The sequence below is a fragment of the Mirounga leonina genome, unplaced genomic scaffold, assembly GCF_011800145.1.
Source record: "Mirounga leonina isolate KUSES-001 unplaced genomic scaffold, KU_Mleo_1.0 Mir_126, whole genome shotgun sequence".
NCBI classification, from domain to species: Eukaryota; Metazoa; Chordata; class Mammalia; order Carnivora; family Phocidae; genus Mirounga; species Mirounga leonina.
Window position 1 is genome coordinate 2,751,332 of NW_023270314.1, and position 18,778 is coordinate 2,770,109.

Below are 18,778 nucleotides of genomic sequence, written 5' to 3' on the forward strand. Positions count from 1 at the left end.
GAAGGAAGGAAGGAAGGAAGGAAGGAAGGAAGGAAGGAAGGAAGGAAGGAAAGAAAGGAAGAAAGGAAGAAAGAAAGAAAAAGAGAGAAAGAGAGAAAGAAAGAGAGAATAAAGAAAACAAGAAGAGAAGGAAGGAGAAGAATGTTAGATTCTCTTACTTTATTCCAAAATTAATTTCAAAGATTCAAAAAGTAAAGAAAGTATAAATATCTGACCATATTGAGAAGAAATTTATGGAGCTAGAGAGTTTGAAGAAAAAAAAAGTAGTGATTGGAGTATAGAAAATGTCATAAACAAAAAATGGGATAATTGTTAACTCTATACAAATGCACAAAGAAGAGAAATAAAATCATAATAAACTATAGGGCTCAGCTCTTAATAATATTTATATGAATTCATATATATATATAATATGTAAATGACAATAATAAACCACATATAATTTAACCTAAGATGGTGATACAACCCTGTAAAGAGGAGGGAAGGAAAGTGTGTGTGTGTGTGTGTGTGTGTGTGTTAGGGGCAGGAAAAGTGATATAACAAAGATGATTTCATCTTCCATAGCAGGAAATGATTAAGGCTTAACTTTGAAAGATAAAGAAATAATAGCATATTTTGGCATGTAATATAAAAGCCAGAAGAAACAGCTTAAAGAGCTGAAGTAATTACTTTTGGGGAGCCAGATTGTAGCTAGGCTGGGGAGTGAAGGCAAGCAGGGGCTACATTTTTGCTTCAGATGCCTTAGATGAAGTTTTTAAACTATGTACATGTATTATTTTTATAAAAGTAAAATTAAATTTAAAAAGAAAAAGAAAATGATCAGGCATATAAAAAGGATATATGCATAAAGACATTGATCAACGTGTCTATTAAAATACTGAAAATATTTTTTAAAATCTAAATTTCTAAAACAGGGCATAAGTAAATAATTTGAATATCCCATAAATTGGAACAAATACAGCTAACAAAATTTCGGTTTTTCAAGAATATTTGTCATGGAAGATAGTTCTTGACATAATTACCAAATGAAAATCTAAGATAGAAAATTATACACAGTATGATTTCAAAATTATAAATGTGTTTAAAATTCAGAGGAAAAAAAAGAGTAGAAGGAAAATATGTGAAGCCATTAGCAGTGGTAACTCTTTTTTTTAATTTTTATTTAAATTCTAGTTAGTTAACATATATGGTAATATTGGTTTCAGGAGTAGAATTTAGTGATTCATCACTTTCACACCACACCCAGTGCTCATCATGACAAGTGCCCACCTTCATAGCCATCACCCATCTAGCCCATCCCCCACCACCCTCCATCAACCCTCAGTTTGTTCTCTAACCTTAAGAGTCTATTATGGTTTGCTTCCCTCTCTCTTTATTCACCTTCCCATATGTTCATCTGTTTGTTTCTCAAATTCCACATATGAGTGAAATCATGTGGTATTTGTCTTTGACTGACTTACTTTGCTTAGCATTATACTTCTCTAGCTCTACCCATGTCATTGCAAATGGCAAGATTTCATTCTTTTTGATGACTGAGTAATATTCTGGAAAACAGTATGGAAGGTCCTCAAAAAGTTAAAAATAGAGCTACCCTATGACCCAGCAATTGCACTACTAGGTATTTACCCAAAGGATACAAACATACAGATTTGAAGGGACACATGCCCCCTGATGTTTACAGCAGCATTATCAACAATAGCCAAAGGATGGAGAGAGCCCAAAGGTCCATCGACTGCAGTCAGTATCACATTAGTTCTAACACTATTTTTATAGACTTCTCCGAAATTTTCAAATTTTCTACAAGAAAAGTGAACTACTTCTATAATCAGGGGCAAGATGACATTTAAAGCAAATGGATTTGTTGCCTAGAAAGAAAATTCCACCAGCCAAAACAGAGCCAAGGAGAAACAAAATTAGCTCCAGGAGCACAGTTCAGCATTGTGTGCTATTATCAAAGGATAGATTATCTAGTTGACACTTTATTCTTCAGAAGGGTGAGACCCTGGACAAGAACATTTCAATGAGGGAGTCAGAAGGTGTTTGAGTGATAAACCCAGTGAGAGAGTGGAGGAATAATAGACAATAAGGCACTGAAAACAGGAGCCCTGTAAATACTGAAGATGCATGCCACTAACTTCCCTATTTAAAGAGACAGAGGATTTTTTATTCTTATGCTCCACAAGTTAACTTTCAATAGACCTCATTTCCTTTCTGGGTCACAAGACTTTTGATGCTCTTAAAAAGCTTCAAGGCCTACTTTTTAAGATTTGCACCACCTAGGAGAGGAGAATTTAGGCAACTCCAATTTAAGTTAGAAGGGAAAAAGAAAACAGAGGTTCGAAGAAATGATGCCTATGGAGAGTTCTAGTTTTTGAACAGGATAGCACAGCCGTTTCCTGACTCTGCTTGGAGATAGCTAGAAAGTCAGGGGAAGAGAGTGAGGCAGGGAAAGAGGTCCCTGACTTTTTTTATTTCAAGTAGAGCCACTCTGCAGCTTGCATTCTGAGCTGTCTCTTAGGAATTCTTCCAAATCAAGAATTCAGTTAAACACTAACTGTCTGAGCTCAATTATATAGTATGAACCAACCTAGTAAGTAGCTGCCTGTCTCTATGTCCTCAGGCCTTGCTTCTGTGATCCATTTCCTGAATGCCAGCCTCTGATTCACACTAAGGGGTGCCTTCAAAAAAAATTAATCTGGGGGTACATCACAACGGTAGTGTCAGGAAGGAAATGTGTATGTGCAATTTGGTTAGCACCCAAACCCGCTCCCTCTTCAAAATGTTCAAATAAAATCTGAAGAATGGGGATATCAACTGGAGTTGATATTATGACATCTGTGATACAGACATTCTGCATTGTCTGTAACTCTCTCCCACATGGATCCAAATCCTTCTTCTCCCAGTCCAAAGCTCCATCTCAATAGAATAGACTCAATTTAGCTACAAATTGGGTCCATCCCATTAAGAACCAATCCTTCTTCCCTAGTCAGAGCCCCAAGTATTCGTGCTATGATTATTATATATTTTCCATCATTTATCCAGTCCTTTAAAAATACAGACTTTGCCAGGAGAAAAAAAAAATCTTTACGTTAATTATGCCCTAGGATCACCTACCCATACAGTGTACCAAGGCTCCAAATTACCACAGTCCTTTGCAAAAATGTAAGAACAGTTTCCTGGGAAATAATAGTAAATGCCATCAAAAGTTTCAAAGTGGTACTGTCCCCATGTTTTGCAAATCCCATCTCTGCCATGGCCCATGTTTGGCACTGAAAAGAAATAGGATAAGATTTAGTACAATCAAAGAAATTATGCCCTGTTTCTGGCAAGGTTCAGTGAGATCAGTGAGAAGGGAAAGTGGACATTTACATTTTCTTTTACATTGTTTCTAAATCGTAGGAATGAATTACGGACACTCGAGTTAATACACAATATGATTGCCCCAACTCCCAGTGCATGAACACTGATATAGCCAATTACACCTTAAAGTTCTCCTTGACTTATAATTTCTCTCAAGTATCCCTGAAACTTACCAATCTGGCACCGTGTCCCAAGTGCCTGAAATATTTGACAGTCACATGTACCGGTCTTAGAACAGAAAGCTCCGTTAAGGCATTCATGAGGACAAGAACCTGAAGGACAAAAAAGATAAGTTATCTTCTGGCGTGCATCAGTTCTTGTAAACATAATATGTCAAGATTTAGCTTGGACTAACTGTAACCATTATTAATTCAAATAGAACCCAGGGCTTCTTGCCTTGATGAGCTAAAGAATTAAGCCTGTCAAGTCTCTATCTAGTTTATTTCATTATGTGTGCTGTGAAACAAGAAAGACAGGCTTTCACATCTCAAACTACCCTGAGAGCAAAGGTTAGCTTCCTTCAAGCAATTGAAAGGTCAAGTTCCCATGTAAGGAATCCCTGTCCCAGATGATGAGAACCAGAAATGCACAAGCTGCAGAAGATTCCATTGATGGAGTTTGGCCACAGCTGCACGTCCAGAGGGTTCCAACTCCAGGAATGAGTGTTGTATTAAAGAATAGTGTCCATCATTAGCTCGAGGAATCAGCCAAAGTATACAAAAACCCAAAAGGAAACTCTCATTTTTGAAGAGAAGAATTAAACATTTCATTCAAACTATGTGTATTAATTAATCTTCAGGCTCAGTTACAAATAATACATTCTTTCTGACCCATACTTAATTTTAATGGGGTCTAAACCAAAGTCATGGCTGGCCATCACCAAAAATATTCTTTTTTGTGGAAAGAAACATTGTCCCAAAAGATTCTGTTGAAAAGAGGAAGCAAGAAACTATGAGCTCCTGAGTGAGTTTTGAAAATGCAAATGAATCCCAGTGAAAATTTTTCCTCTAATAAGGAGAGAGGACAAGGAGCACTTGGCAAATTTCAAGCAGGAAGAATTTAAGTAACACATCAAGAGAATAAGAACACATCTCTGAGTCACCATAAAGTAGTACCTCTCTGGAATATGTTAAAGTCCTAGGAGGTAGTTAACTAACTGCGATGATTTAACCACAATTCTGCCCAAGTCGAGAATTAGAAAACCCTATTGTCCTTTAAGATCCATTGAGCTAAAATACCTCTCTACATTTAAAGACCTACAGCTCTCTAAGTACATCTTAACTGAGGAAAAATGAGCTGTTTCAATTTTGATTATCAATACAGGTAAAAACTTACATTTTTCACAAATTTAAATGCAGTTTTTTCCCCTTTAAATCTTATCTTAGATCACAATCTTACATTTTTATAATAAATAAATATCTAATAAATAAATAAATGTCTAAACACCTAGACAAACACATGTGTCTCCTTCAAAAATTTATTTATAGCCCTGTTTATTCTCCTGAAAACAAGTATCAAGCCAAAACTAGCCAAGAATTGCTGTTATTTTAAGTAAAAAGAAAAATTTGAATTAAAGTTTAATCTCTCATCAGCATTCTGCTTAATGAAAATGGGAAATGGTTAAGCAAAAATAAGGATGCTGAGGAATCAAGGAGCCAGTTAATGACTCAGAAAAAACTTGTCTGATACCCAGTGATAGTTCTTCCTGATCACGTAGTTATCAGCCTAATCTAATTGTTCAACGCTGCTTATTTCCAAACGTAATTCAAATTTCTACATGAAGTGAACTTTTTTTTTAATATTTTATTTATTTATTTGAGAGAGAGAATGAGATACAGAGAGCACAAGAGGGAAGCAGGTCAGAGGGAGAAGCAGACCCCCCGCCGAGCGGGGAGCCCAATGTGGGACTTGATCCCAGGACTCCAGGATCATGACCTGAGCTGAAGGCAGTTGCTTAACCAACTGAGCCACCCAGGCACTTCAAGTACATGAAGTGAACTTAACTATTACTATTATTACCACCCTGGCTCAGTTTCCTCCTTGCATTAAATGGCAATAGTTAATTCAATATATCCCTCAAAGGGGACTTTTAAGAAAGCCAATACAAAAGCGAAGGTGTGACACTGACCTTTTATTTTGCTCTCACCCCAGTTAATAGCTTCATGGAAGAAATATCTTGGAGATGTTGCTTCCAACTTTGAAAGACAGAAATAAGAATTCAAGACAGTTAAATTATTTAATTCAAGCCCTACATGCAAATCAGGAAGTCTGGGAAATTGTTACAGATACAGAAATTATAAAGTGCTGACTCTAATTCATTGGCTTCTGGAGGCAATCTCAATGTGGCTCCCAGAGGAGCCCTTTGTGGTTAGAGGACTTGACCTCAAGGTTTGGTTTTGCCTCTTACCTGACTTTGATGAGTCTTTATCCTCTCTGAGCTCATTCTCCTCCTGCCTTTCTGTCCTCCTTGAAAAAGAACGTGGGTGGGGTCTAATCTTTTTTTTTCATATTGTTCTTTTTTTTTTTATTCTTATGTTAATCGGGTGGGGTCTAATCTTTGCATTAACTGACTACTTTGCCTACAGAAGAAGCTCTACTCTGGTATTTCCAAGTGCAGACGGGTCTGGAGAAAATGCATGGGGCTGATGGACCAACAGACAGGGACGTCCACACTGCCTGTGGAGGCATCTGTGAGGATATCATCCACGGAAGCTTCTGCTGCCGCAGTGTGAGTGTGTCCCCTTCAGCCTCCAAAGAACTGACACTTTGAAGTTCATAGAACATTCAAATATATCTTTTTATAGACTCCCCACATCTTTAGGGTAATGGTTAAGAGTATGAATTATGGAATCGGACAGACCTGGATGAGAGTCCTGATTCTTCCAGTCCATACTCTTAGGCAAGTTTCCTAACCTCTCTCTTTTTTTTTTTTTTTTGTTTCCTAACCTCTTAAACAATAACAACAAAATTTCCTAACCTTAGTGCCTTCTTTCTCTTGTCTGTAAAATGGGAATGATGGTATCTACTTAATCGTGCAGTTATGAAAATAAATTAAAATGATGTATGTAAAAATTCCAGCATAGTGCCTCACACATAAGAATTAGCAATAAAGAGATTTATATTAATCTAAGCAACCCTGATAAACCTTAAGATTTCTGGAGGTCAATATAGCTTAGTAGCAAATAATTGTGGATTACTAAACCTAATCAATTAAGGATTTTGATTCAAACTCAGTGACTATTTAGGGTATGGTCTGAAGCAATGTCCTTTCAAATAGCATTTCTATGTTTGTCAGAAGAACACACACTCCCAAAATCTGCCACATAATTGCAAATTGAGTACCAGGTGTTGTTAGAAAAACTGGAAAGGGTGAAGGACAAGAAGAAAGGGGTGATAGGGAATGTGACTTCAGGTACAAAGTCCTACCTCAATGGATCCTGGTCTCCTTCCCACACACAGAGTTTTATTTTGGCATTTTCCAGTGAAGTACTTTTTTTTTTAATAGCCAAAGGTGCCCCATGTCACAGAAGAGGACTCCCACACTCTCTCTCAACTTCAACACTCCTTTCTAAACTCCTTGCTCAACACTATGCCTCCAGATTCACTGTTTCCTGTTCTCATTCCTCCCAGGTTTCATCCTCACTGCTCAATCTCCCCTTTCTGCCTCCGCCTCTGTCTTCAAAGTAAGTTAAACTCACAACGGCCTCTGACTTTGATTCCCCCAAAACAGCAAATCTTATCCTGTCTGTAGCCATCTTATTTCCAACTGCCTACCTCTAGCACAGCCACCAATATTCCTGGGCACCAAAATCTGACTTCAGCTCCAGCGAATTATCTGTGATGCTCATTAAAATTGTATAGAGGCTTCAACTCTGCTTCATACAGGCTTATAACCTTGAACAAATTATTTAACCTGCATAACCTCAGTTTCCCAGTCTATAAAATGGAATAAAAGTAGAATTGTATTCAGTGAAATGGGGTAAGTAAAGCCCCAAGAGTAGAGCCAGGCACAAGGGTTGTAAATATGTTACCTATTTTTATTATTGGGCAAAAACTGAATACATCAGACAAGAATAGACCAAGGCTAGAATATATAAATTTTTTAGCTCCATATCCTCTCACTCAACTCAGGCTACACCTCCACGGAAATGACAAGTGCTCAACACACCAGCCTTCTGGCCACAGAAGCATCCTAGTTAACTCAGCATCCTAATGACCACATGTTCCGTGCATCATTCCACATTTCACCAATGCTAAGACAAGGCCCATACATAGCTTTTACTTTTTTAACCAACCTGAACTCAGAACAGCATCTTACATTTATAATTGGGAGCACTTTTATTCTTGAGTCCTATAAATAATGGCAAATAATTGATGGCGTCTTAGATTCAATGAACAAGTTACACAGAAATGACTTCTTTACCTGCCTACCTTCATGAGGCATTAAGTATCTAGACAATAAGCACCACTATTCATTTTACGTCTCTAGCATGGTCTCTTGAATGTCACCAACAAATACCAACTGAACTGAATTTACGCATTATTCAAATAGGAATGATCTGCCTGCCAAGCCTGTTTAGAACATGACTATAAAAGATTCTGTTGAATCTCCCTCTACATCCTCTCAGCCCACCTGCATCTGGGTTTCTGTGCACATCAAGACCCTTCAACTTCACGTACTGGCTTCTTTCTGTCTCTGCCTCAGTGCAGAATCCAAGCAGGAGAAACCACAGAAAATGACTTCGTGGGACTAGAAGGCCCCCCAGAGGTGACCCTCAACCAATGAGAGACAGGAATCAGTAGATAAGTACCCCAACTTCCCCCCATCCCTTGGAGAAACAGTTCTACAACTCATTCTACATGACTCCTCAGGGGGCCCCCACCAAGCCTGAGCCCCAGAAGCCCTTCCTTAACATACTCTATAAGATTCACTCCCCTCCTGATCTCACTTTTCTCTCTTCCCCCCTTGTGCACTTCCCCCAAATAAATTGGCTGCACCTAAGTCTGTCTCAGCACCTGCTTTCAGGAGACAAATTTTGAAATGTAACACAAATGCAAAAGAATTCCAGGCAGCGGGTGCATACATTCACATAACCAATAAAAGATGACAGCCAATTCTTCCTCCTTGATAATAACATCTCCACAGGATGGTGAGAAGCACAGAGAAACCGTCTTTAGATGAGAAATCACTGTGGCACACAAATACACCACTGACAGGAGTCCGTGTCTCCCCCCCTCCTGGCTCATTGTTCATCTCATTGCCAACATATTTCTGAATCCTTGCTTGCATAGATAATCTACCCATCAATGCTCCATATTCCTAGAGCATCAGTTGTGAGTCAGTGGACAAGAAATGCCTTACAACAGATGAAATTTCAATCCTAAACAGTGCAACGCGTGATTATGACCTCACTGTCCTTCTTTTTCAGCGTTTCTACTTCTTCTTCTTTTTTTTTAATGGGTTACTTCTTTTTTTTTTTAAGATTTTTATTTATTTATTGAGAGAGATAATGATAGAGAAACAGCATGAGAGGCGGGAGAGTCAGAGGGAGAAGCAGAGTCCCCGCTGAGCAGGGAGCCCGATGCGGGACTCGATACCAGGACTCCAGGATCATGACCTAAGCCGAAGGCAGTCGCTTAAACTACTGAGCCACCCAGGTGCCCTCAGCATTTCTTCTTTTAAAACCTGTTCAGATGTTACATAATGTCGATGCATGTTCTCTCGCTGCAGGACATAGAAGAGCAGGTATAGATGGCTGCTCTTCATTCTCTCTAAAAGTGAAGTCAGGACAAGGTAAGTGTGTTCCTCACTTACTAACCAAAGGTAACTCCTTTGGGGTAAATTAGACACACTCTAGAAATATCTAAATGGACAACAGTATAACCCCATCCAGAGGTCACTTTATGTGACAACTTCGGGGTGTATTTCACAGATTTTTGACACTGGTGGGTTCATCAAAATGCAGTTTTTTCAAAATTGGATTTTCTAATGAATCATGCTGATGTCTTTTTGTGGTTAACATGGTCAACTGACAAACGTAGTTAAATTTCTCAGAGAAAAGCCATTTTAACCACTTCACATGATACGTAAGTACTTAAGTACACAAAACACTCTTTTTTTTTTTTTTTTTTTTTAAAGATTTTATTTATTTATTTGAGACAGAGAGAATGAGAGAGAGCACATGAGAGGGGAGAGGGTCAGAGGGAGAAGCAGGCTCCCCGCTGAGCAGAGAGCCCGATGCGGGACTCGATCCAGGGACTCCAGGATCATGACCTGAGCCGAAGGCAGTCGCTTAACCAACTGAGCCACCCAGGCGCCCACAAAACACTCTTTTTAAGAAAAAAAAAAAGTGTTTCCATTCCAATCTTTTGTCCGTTTAAGTACCAAAAAAAAAAGTTTTCTATTTTGAATATGAATAAATTAGTTCTGTCCTCTAAATTGTCAAATCCATCTTCAGTTCTCTTTAACACCAAAAAAATATAAAAATTCAGGCATTTACCAGAAAATACTAGCAGAATTGATTGCAATTCAGGATTTGACAAAGGTCTCCTTGTATACATAAGCCGTTTGCTATATAAATACCCAAATCACATTACTTTCCCATACATGCCTTTAAGTTAGGATGCTCTATTTTCCCAACTATCTTTTACAGAGAAATATTTTTTTAACCCACCTCTTTGGACATTCCAATCAGAGTTTAAAAAATATTGCAATTATGTTATCCAACATCCCTTATATAAAGGGGACCTGGGCAAAAGGGCCTTCTCAGATTCAGTGCTACACATCTCTCCAAAAATAAAGGTTACCTCTCCAGAAGTGTCTGTCATTGCGATTTGTCAGACACTATGAAGCTGTCTGTCAGGACACCAGGTCACCTCTGATGCCCTTTTGCAACATGTATACCTTTCTTTGCCCCTGCTTACTTGTGTTTGTTCGACTGTCATTGCTCTGATCGCACGCTTCATTTTTAAACCAATTAAAAATTTCTGGCAAGTAGATGAGATTATATCTCCCACACATGCTGTGAGCCTATCGGTAGGTAACTGAGGTGAACAGCAAAAAAACACTTGAGCGAACAGGTCAATGTGAACTAAGCATGAATTTGAGGGTTGCAGAAAAGCAGTAGAGAAGTTACTCTGCCTCTTCTCTGTCCTGTCTTGTTTTTAGCATTTTATTCCCCTTCACAAAGGTCTCATTGTTGAAGTGACAGCAGAGTCCCAAAGCAGAGTGGATTATTTCTCTGCCTCTCTCCATCGGATGCATAACCTACCTGTGCTGCTAAAAGAGCTCTTTTCTGTCGATTTTCATTAAACCTGTTTCTGGAAGAAAACAAAAAGAACTTGTATAGTCAAAGGCCACCTAGGCAACCTGAACAAGCCTTTCCCAGGAGAGAGCTGATGTTTTCCTCCTGATTTCCATCCCTTTATCAAAGAGGTCTTTCTTGGTTTAACATTTAAAAGGTCCCCCTCCCCTCTTGGAGGGGTTAGATTTGGGTGGTGGTGCTGTCTCATTTTACAAAGTTCAAGAGTGTCCCCGGATCTCTCCAATCTCTGATGTGAACTGAATTTTAGGAAGGAATTGCAAGATCGAGAAATAAACAAAATCATGTAATATTGTGGCAGCGACACACACAATATTTTCTCCACATGACTTCATAAAACTGGTGAGGTAAGTATTCGCCAAGAGCACATTCACTTTTTCCAAACATAATACTTCTCTCCCTTTCCGTGTCATAAAGCACAGATTAATGTTAATGTGAATAAGCACATCAAATTGTGACCTATCAAAATCAAATGATGAATAGAATTCTGCTTTTCATTAAGCAGATCAGTTTAGTCCGAAAATGATTTTCATTAATTAGTGCTAGAACAATTTTATTGTTTTATCATTAAATATTGCTTTATTCTATGTTAAGAGATAGCACATTTAAAATCAACAATGTATGTTAATAATAACAGCATAAAAGGGGAAATTACCCAACATAACCTCTTTATAAATCACTGAAGTGAAAGTAATATTTCCTTAGTATCTATAGTCATTGGACACCTCTAAGAACTCATAATTAAAATGAAAAGAAAGAATTTTCTTCATAAATAGGGAAATGAATGGCTGATAATTTTTAATTTGTGGAACTGTTTTTAAAGAACACATCTCATGCCCTTACTTTGTAAAATATCTAATTTATTTTTTTCAAAAGCAGATACATTTATCTGCTGAGCTATGCTCATTCCCATTAACCTTATGTTTTAGAGGACAGAAAGAACAAGAAATACTCACTTTGATACTTTCGTCAAGATGGATGATGCACAAATATATCCTGCCAGAGATAAATATACACAGATAAGAATGGGAAAAAAATTATCCAAATATCTTGGTCCCATGTTCTGGTTATTAAACAGATCATTTTAACCTAAATTCTAAAACTTAGACTGAGTTTTGCTGTGAGTTAGTTTGCATTTTCTAGTGGATTTTGAACAGCCAATTCCCTGTGAGACATTAGTGGGACTGTTAATCTGGATAGAAGGAACAGCGTACCTAGATTCATAGAGACATAATACAGTGGAAGGATTAGAGTCAGAGATCCAAGTTTTAGTCTTGGTCCTACCACTTAGTAAATGCCAAGCTTAAGCAAGCTAGCAAACACATCAAAAAAAATGATGGTATTGGACAAGTGCATCTTGAAAGTCCCCTCCCGCATTGAGAGCATTTTCTCCTTGGAATTTCAATCACTACAAGGATTGGAAGATAGGGTCCATGACCTTGCTGGTCTTACATTTCAGTAATTTCTCCCACTTCCTCTACAAGCTCCAAAATATACAGCTCTTTTCAGGGATTAAAATCTACCAAGTAAATGTAAGTAAATGCTTTCCTCATGAGAATATTTTATAAACATTAACTTAGAAATAGAATTGCCATAAAAATAATTGAAAATAATTCGTGGCCCTAAATGATAAAGTCCTTCTTACAAACAACTTTTTACCATTCTTTGGGTTGATGACATGAAGAAAGTTTAAGTACTCAATTTATTATAAAATTCAAATGTTTAAGTTATACAGAAAACTATTTTAAATCATCTTTTAGAAAAGAAAAAATTAGAATCAGAATTTCCTCCAGTATAGTTGCCTATCATAATAAAAGCCTAATTTTAATATTTGAAGAAAAGACTCAAAAAATTAAAACCAAAGTCCCAAATTATCTACATTACTAAGAATTTTCAAAAAGGTGGTCTGGGTGTCATTTGGTATATATCCATTCTAATGACTCCAAAGTGCTGTTCCTATCAGTTGCAGGAGAGACTAAAGCACAATAAAATAAGGTAAAAATTTCATATAAGTTCTTACCTTGTAATGAAAACAGTATATGAAGCAAGAATAGACTCCGAGGTATCATTAAATTGAGTTTCCTCACAATGTTCATTTCAGTGGAGGCTTTCTCCTGAAATGCAACCAAATTGTTGGTCTTTACTATGATGGCATCTTAGAAGTATGCGTATGTGTAGAGTGCTCAAATTCTTATAAATATAACTTTGTAATAAAGTAATTCAAAAAGAAATTCCAGTCTTTCTAACTACATACAGCATCTGAAGCTTCAGAGCTTGCTGGCAAGCCTTTGGCTGAGTGTCTCATTAGTGATGCATGGCCGCTGCTTACCTAAGCCCGTATTAGTTACACCCTACCCCACTCCTGCACATCACACACCTTTTTAGGCTATATTAGCCCTTTACAACTTCTAGAGACAGCAGCACCAAAAATACAAAAAGCCTGTTGTTATCTCCTGATGTCTCAGAGGATAACCTTTATTCCTAATTGTTGGTCTATTATCTGTGTTTTATTTTAAAATAATTACCTGTCCTTTGAAAAAAAGGTGAAATAAAATCCTATCAATCATTTTTCGAATGTCTAGGTGTTCTCGTAACTTTTTCTTTAGAAATTAAAAGTAAACTAAAATTATGTGCACATATTTTCAACTCAAGTCCCATTGCAATGTAGTTTAAATTGACATATTCCTGTGCCCACACATCGTCCTGTTAAACATTCTGGCACACAAGTAGAAAATAACACAAGAAGACAATATTCTAATATCTGACTTTACAAAGAAATTAAAGTAACTCACACAGCCCTGAAGACCCTCCCTTCACACCCCATTTTTCCATCTACTATGATGGGTACCTAATGAGACAACAAAGGAAGACTTCTTATTCCAGCAGGAAGCATACTCTTCTCTGGAAGTGATGGACTGACTACCTAGATGGGAATCACAGAACAGCTCTAATATTTCATAATGAACCTTACAGAGATGATCTGAGCCCCATAAATGAGTGAAAGTCATGCTTATACAAGGGGAGCACATTCCCTATAGCGGATTCAATCCATTACCTGCACTATTATAGCGCTCGTTTACCGGATGGGGACACAGTAGTAAAGAATGTCTAATACACGAGAAATACCTTTGAGACAGAAAAGCACAGCAGTTAGTTCTTAATATCTTATTGTACTCAGACACCTCTTCTGCAAAGAATTTTCATTCTCCTGTGAAGTAGCCTTGATATCCTATTATACTGCTTGCCTAGTATCTATTACATAAACAGTCCCTTGCCTGTGTCCCAAATTCAATGATCTTTCACTCTTGTTCTAAATGATCTTAACTCATTTCCACTGCCTACATGATTGCTAATTTCATGAGCGAAAAGAAGATGTTTGCCTATAAGTTCATGTTTTTAGCATGAAAACACATTATAATTCATTAAAATTGTAAGTAGCTATGTATGCACCTATCTATACAGACACATACACACACTTGCACATCTCATTTTAAAATTTGATGGATAGGTTTAAATAATTGAAGTATAGCATATGTTTAATAAATATTTATTGGAAGTTTATTCATTACTCTTAAACTAATTAGACAGTGAATTAATATAATTCTAAACAGATAGGCTTAGTTATTTATGGTTACACCCTAAATACTGGTCCAAAAATATGTATCTACTCAACGACAATAAAAACTATAAAATATTCTAGATACATAAGATGTGAATACAGAATAAATTAAAGAGTTAAGTTTGAAATTTGTTTAGAGACCAATAATTTTCCTCCAAAGAAATTTTTACTTTTTTCCTCCAAAGAAATTTCTAAATTAAGAGAGCAATTTTGCTTATGCAGAATGCTTATTGACTCTTTCTGGAAAGGGTAGAAATTGTCCAAAACACATATACATTATTCAGTACCCTCTTCAATTTACAGTAGTTTTTCTCGGCTTCATTGTTTCCTGTATAAGTCAGTCTAAAATATGAAGAATCTATAAATCATAAATTGTACTTTAGGATTTTTTCCCCAGTCCATTTAACTGTTTGACTTTTTTCTTTGAACTTAAAATTTTTCACAAGTGACACACATGTGGGAAAATCCCAAATGGAAACCAAAGTTAAATTTCATGATTCAAAAAAAAATAAACATTCCTATAATACTCATAGTTTTTTCTAAACATTACCAGAACTTGATGAGAAAAGGTTAGTAAACAGAAATATAAAGCCATGTAAAAAGTATTTATTTCTAATGTGAACTTTGATATTCTCTGTACTTAATTCAAATGTACTAACTCTGAGCTTCTCATCTCAAAATTCATATAGTATCTTTAAACTCTTGATTCAAAACATCACAGCTATTTTCGCTAGTTTAAGTTGGAAATTCCAAGGCTCTACTGTCTGGCATTTTTACTACTTTTTTTTTCTGTTTTGAACTATTTGCATTTAAAAACTATAAATTGTTTTTTCTGCTGAAGAAAATAATAGAAATTATAACAGAAATTTTCAGGGTGACCATTGTTCTATAGATAGAGGTTTAGTGCAGGCTTTTTTTCTCTTTCTCCTCCTTCCGGGCTTACAGTCGGTAGGAGATTAGAAAAGGACAGGGAACAGCAACAAAGAAAACAATGACAAATCCCATGTCTTTTTCAACTAACTACATTATGAACTCATTACACTAAATTGTAGGTACCATGAAAATAGGCAAAATAGACTTCCATGAATAGCTACAATAGAACCGAGAGTTTAGATAAAAGATTAGACCCAGAACCACAACAAAGGAATTTATGACTGTTGCTACATGTCGTTATTACTGTCAAAATTTAGTTGACAGCTTTTATATTTCATTCTACTGTGACAAAGGAACTTTGGCAAAAAGTGAGTCAGCTATCAGCTTGTGAAGAGATATTATGTTCTTAAGAAGTCTGAGGTGACTACCTAATGCATGGAATAAACAGTTCCCTTTCTGCTACACGATCACTGCAATTTCCCCACATGGAATATGATCTTTAGAAAGTTGACACCTGACAGCCTATTGGCCTCAACGTGCCACATTAAAAGCAACTGGCAAAAATGGGAAAACATTGGCCTTCTACATTAATTTAAAAAAAATGGGGGTGTATTTTTAATGAAGTTCATTATCTTTGGTCAAAATGAATGTCTTTGGTGATTTATATAGCACTCATTTTTCGTTCATTGAGACCAAATCTAAAGGAGATAACATTCGATTCCCACCATATCACATTCTACTAGTGAAATGCAATTATTCTTCACGTGTTTTACCAAAACTAGCACATTTCAGATTCCGTGATGTTGTCCGGAATTTGTTATCATTGAGCTAACAAAAAGAATCCTATATCTTTGACATGATTCTAACCACTCTGAATTTAACTGCCTTATTATGAGACAGTTTTGCAATATTCTATTTATGCTTTCAGGAGGTATGTTGCTTGGCAATTTGTGGGATGTTTCATATCATTTAATTTACAAATGGCATTTATCTTAGCTTTTCTGGATAAAAGACATGATTATGTGTCATAAGGGATATCTATGTTGGTCATGATTTCAATCTAAAGCCCACTCCCAGAAGTTAATGTGTTATATTTTATAGGGACATTCATTTTTCAAGTTGCTATGGTACCATTGATTTGCAATACTAACTGATATCTTGAAAGAAGTAATGTTCCTACAACTAATATTTCTTCTTGTCAACATTTTAATATCATTTTAAGATATAATACCAGTATTTCCTGCAGTTCTCTTCATTCTCTAAACTACTGTAGCACTATGCATTTATACTTCATAGTGTAATATATAATGCTCTCTATATAATAATATAAATTAAATTTGTCTCCCATGTTTTCAATTTCATTTTACATCTTCAATCATTTTAGATGTTCTTATTTTAAAGTTGCTGAGGGATAATATTATTTGAATTTCTCAGGAGGAGGAGGGATATAATCCTGTTGTTTATTGTGTTTTCTTCTCACATTTAGGGTGAATTACCTCATGGGTTTTGTGATTTTGAATTTTATGTCGACATCTGTAGGGTGTTTTCTGTGGGGATCTTTTACTCCAGGGCTGAGAATATGCCCCACTAGGAAAGATTGCCTCTGTCAGTTGCTCCAAGAAATTTCAGTTGAGCTCAGTTTGAGGATTCCCAGACTACAAAATATAAATTCAAATCCCAAACCCAGAGTAATGGAAGGCCAAAGTCTAGTTTCTGCTTTGTTTTTGGCCTCTGGTGATATCCCTTACATTCTTGTGAACTTATCCAACCACTTAAATGGATGTTTCTTTTATTTTATTCAGCATATTTAAGTATTTCATAGCTGGCAAATGTTTAAATCATTTAATCTGCCATATTGCCAAAAACAGAACCACCAACTATCAAAAACCATATGATCTTATTTTCTAAGTTACTAATTTATATATTTGCAACTTACTTTTCCAGCTGAACTACAAACATGTAATATGGAGCCATCTACAATTCATAGGTAAATACTTATCTAATTTAACTCTACTAATTTTAAGCAAGTTACTCCAAACACAAATATAAATTTATAAAGAAAGTATGTCAAAGCATGTCATATTTGGATCAAATTATTTAAAATATAAAAGAAAACCCATCACATATCTAAACGTCATGGGTTTTTACATCAAGATTCCAGCTTGAACTCCTGACAACCTGATTTGTGATAACAGCCACTGCAACAGCTCCTGGAGAGTCAAACATCAGCTTATCGTCTGCCACCCTCCCTAAAGTGGCAAGTTTGGTACAGAAAAACTGCCTTTGGAGACATAGCATCACTGTGGTTTTCAGCAGAGCACAGATCAGTATGAAAACATACCTTCGAAGAAACCAAGCCCTTGACTGTGATTTGAGAGCCACAGAAAGTTTGGAAAAATCTCAGAAAGAAATGTTTCCCCCTTTATTTTGACATGCCTTCTTCCCTGGCTCCCAGCCTGAATTAGAATCTTACTGAGTTACATGCAAAATTGTTATCATTATCTCCCAAAAGCTGCAGTAAAAACAAACTCGTTCCCTTGGAAGGTTTTCTTTAGCCTTCTCTTCTAACAAGGTAAGTTTATCAACTTTACCTTAGCATACAGTGATGGTTCTCAAACTTTGGTGGGTGCAAAAATCACCTAGGGAGTACATTAGAAGCACAGATTTCCAAACCCACCTCCACTGCATCCCGTAAGTTTTCTGATCCATGAGTCTAAGTGGATTAGACATCTGTATTGTAATAGAGAATCTCGCTTCAGGGAAATTAAATACCAGACTAGTTCACTGTAGTGGGAGAAAGAAATGCAAGTGAATTACAAATATGGGAGTACTGACAGATCCCATTGGAGGGGAAATATGTAGAGAATAGAAAAATTAAGTGGAGGTTGGAGGCCAGCCTCACTACCCTCTAGTGAAAATAAAGTAGGTTTGTTTGGGAAAATAAAGTAGGTATGTTATATAATTTGCCTACTCTTTCCACACTCCTTATGCAAAAAAAAAAAAAAAAAAAAAAACCTCGTCCCAAAGGCAACACATCTTGATTCTCACCATGATAGTTGGGATAAATGGCTCCCCAAAGACATCCATGTCCTAATTCCCAGAACCTGTAAATTTTGCTTTATATGGCAAAAGAGACTTATAGATACAATTAAGTTAATGATTCCTTTAACTTAAATCCTCATGGGTTCAATGTAATCACAAGAATCCTTACCAGTGAAAGAGAGTCAAAAGGATCAGAGTGAAAGAGAGATTCAAAGATGGAAGAACAGCCACAACCAAAGATTTCAGGGAGCTTCCAGAAGCTCAAAGATGCAATGGAATGGATTTTCCCCAGAGCCTGCAGGAAAAATTCAGTCCTGCCAACATCTTGGTTTTAACCCAGTGAAACTCATTTCAGACTTTTGATCTCCAGAATTAAAAAACAATAAATTTCTGTTTTAAGCCACTAAATTTGTGGTAATTTGTTAAAGCAACAATAGGAACCTAACACACATTCTCTTGCCACCAGGGATAGGCACCTGACATTAAGCAAAATAATGTATAGCTGTCCTACAATTGATCCAATTCTCTTTCTTAGGTATTGAAATATAAATCAGAGACATAA

At 36.5% G+C, this 18,778-nt stretch overlaps 1 protein-coding gene across 2 annotated transcripts in view; it reads right to left on the reverse strand.

Moving 5' to 3' along the window:
* OTOGL (otogelin like) overlaps window positions 1-12,751 on the reverse strand; it is a 131,483-nt gene extending 118,732 nt beyond the window's left edge. For both annotated transcript variants that reach the window (XM_035002072.1, XM_035002071.1), the window contains exons 1-6: window positions 12,703-12,751; window positions 11,639-11,678; window positions 10,632-10,680; window positions 5,489-5,555; window positions 3,534-3,632; window positions 3,115-3,269 (exon numbers count right to left, since the gene is read on the reverse strand). In XM_035002072.1, coding sequence (XP_034857963.1) covers window positions 3,115-3,269; window positions 3,534-3,632; window positions 5,489-5,555; window positions 10,632-10,680; window positions 11,639-11,678; window positions 12,703-12,751 — 459 coding nt within the window. The remainder of the gene's footprint in view (window positions 1-3,114; window positions 3,270-3,533; window positions 3,633-5,488; window positions 5,556-10,631; window positions 10,681-11,638; window positions 11,679-12,702) is intronic.
* Window positions 12,752-18,778: the final 6,027 nt, after the last annotated feature.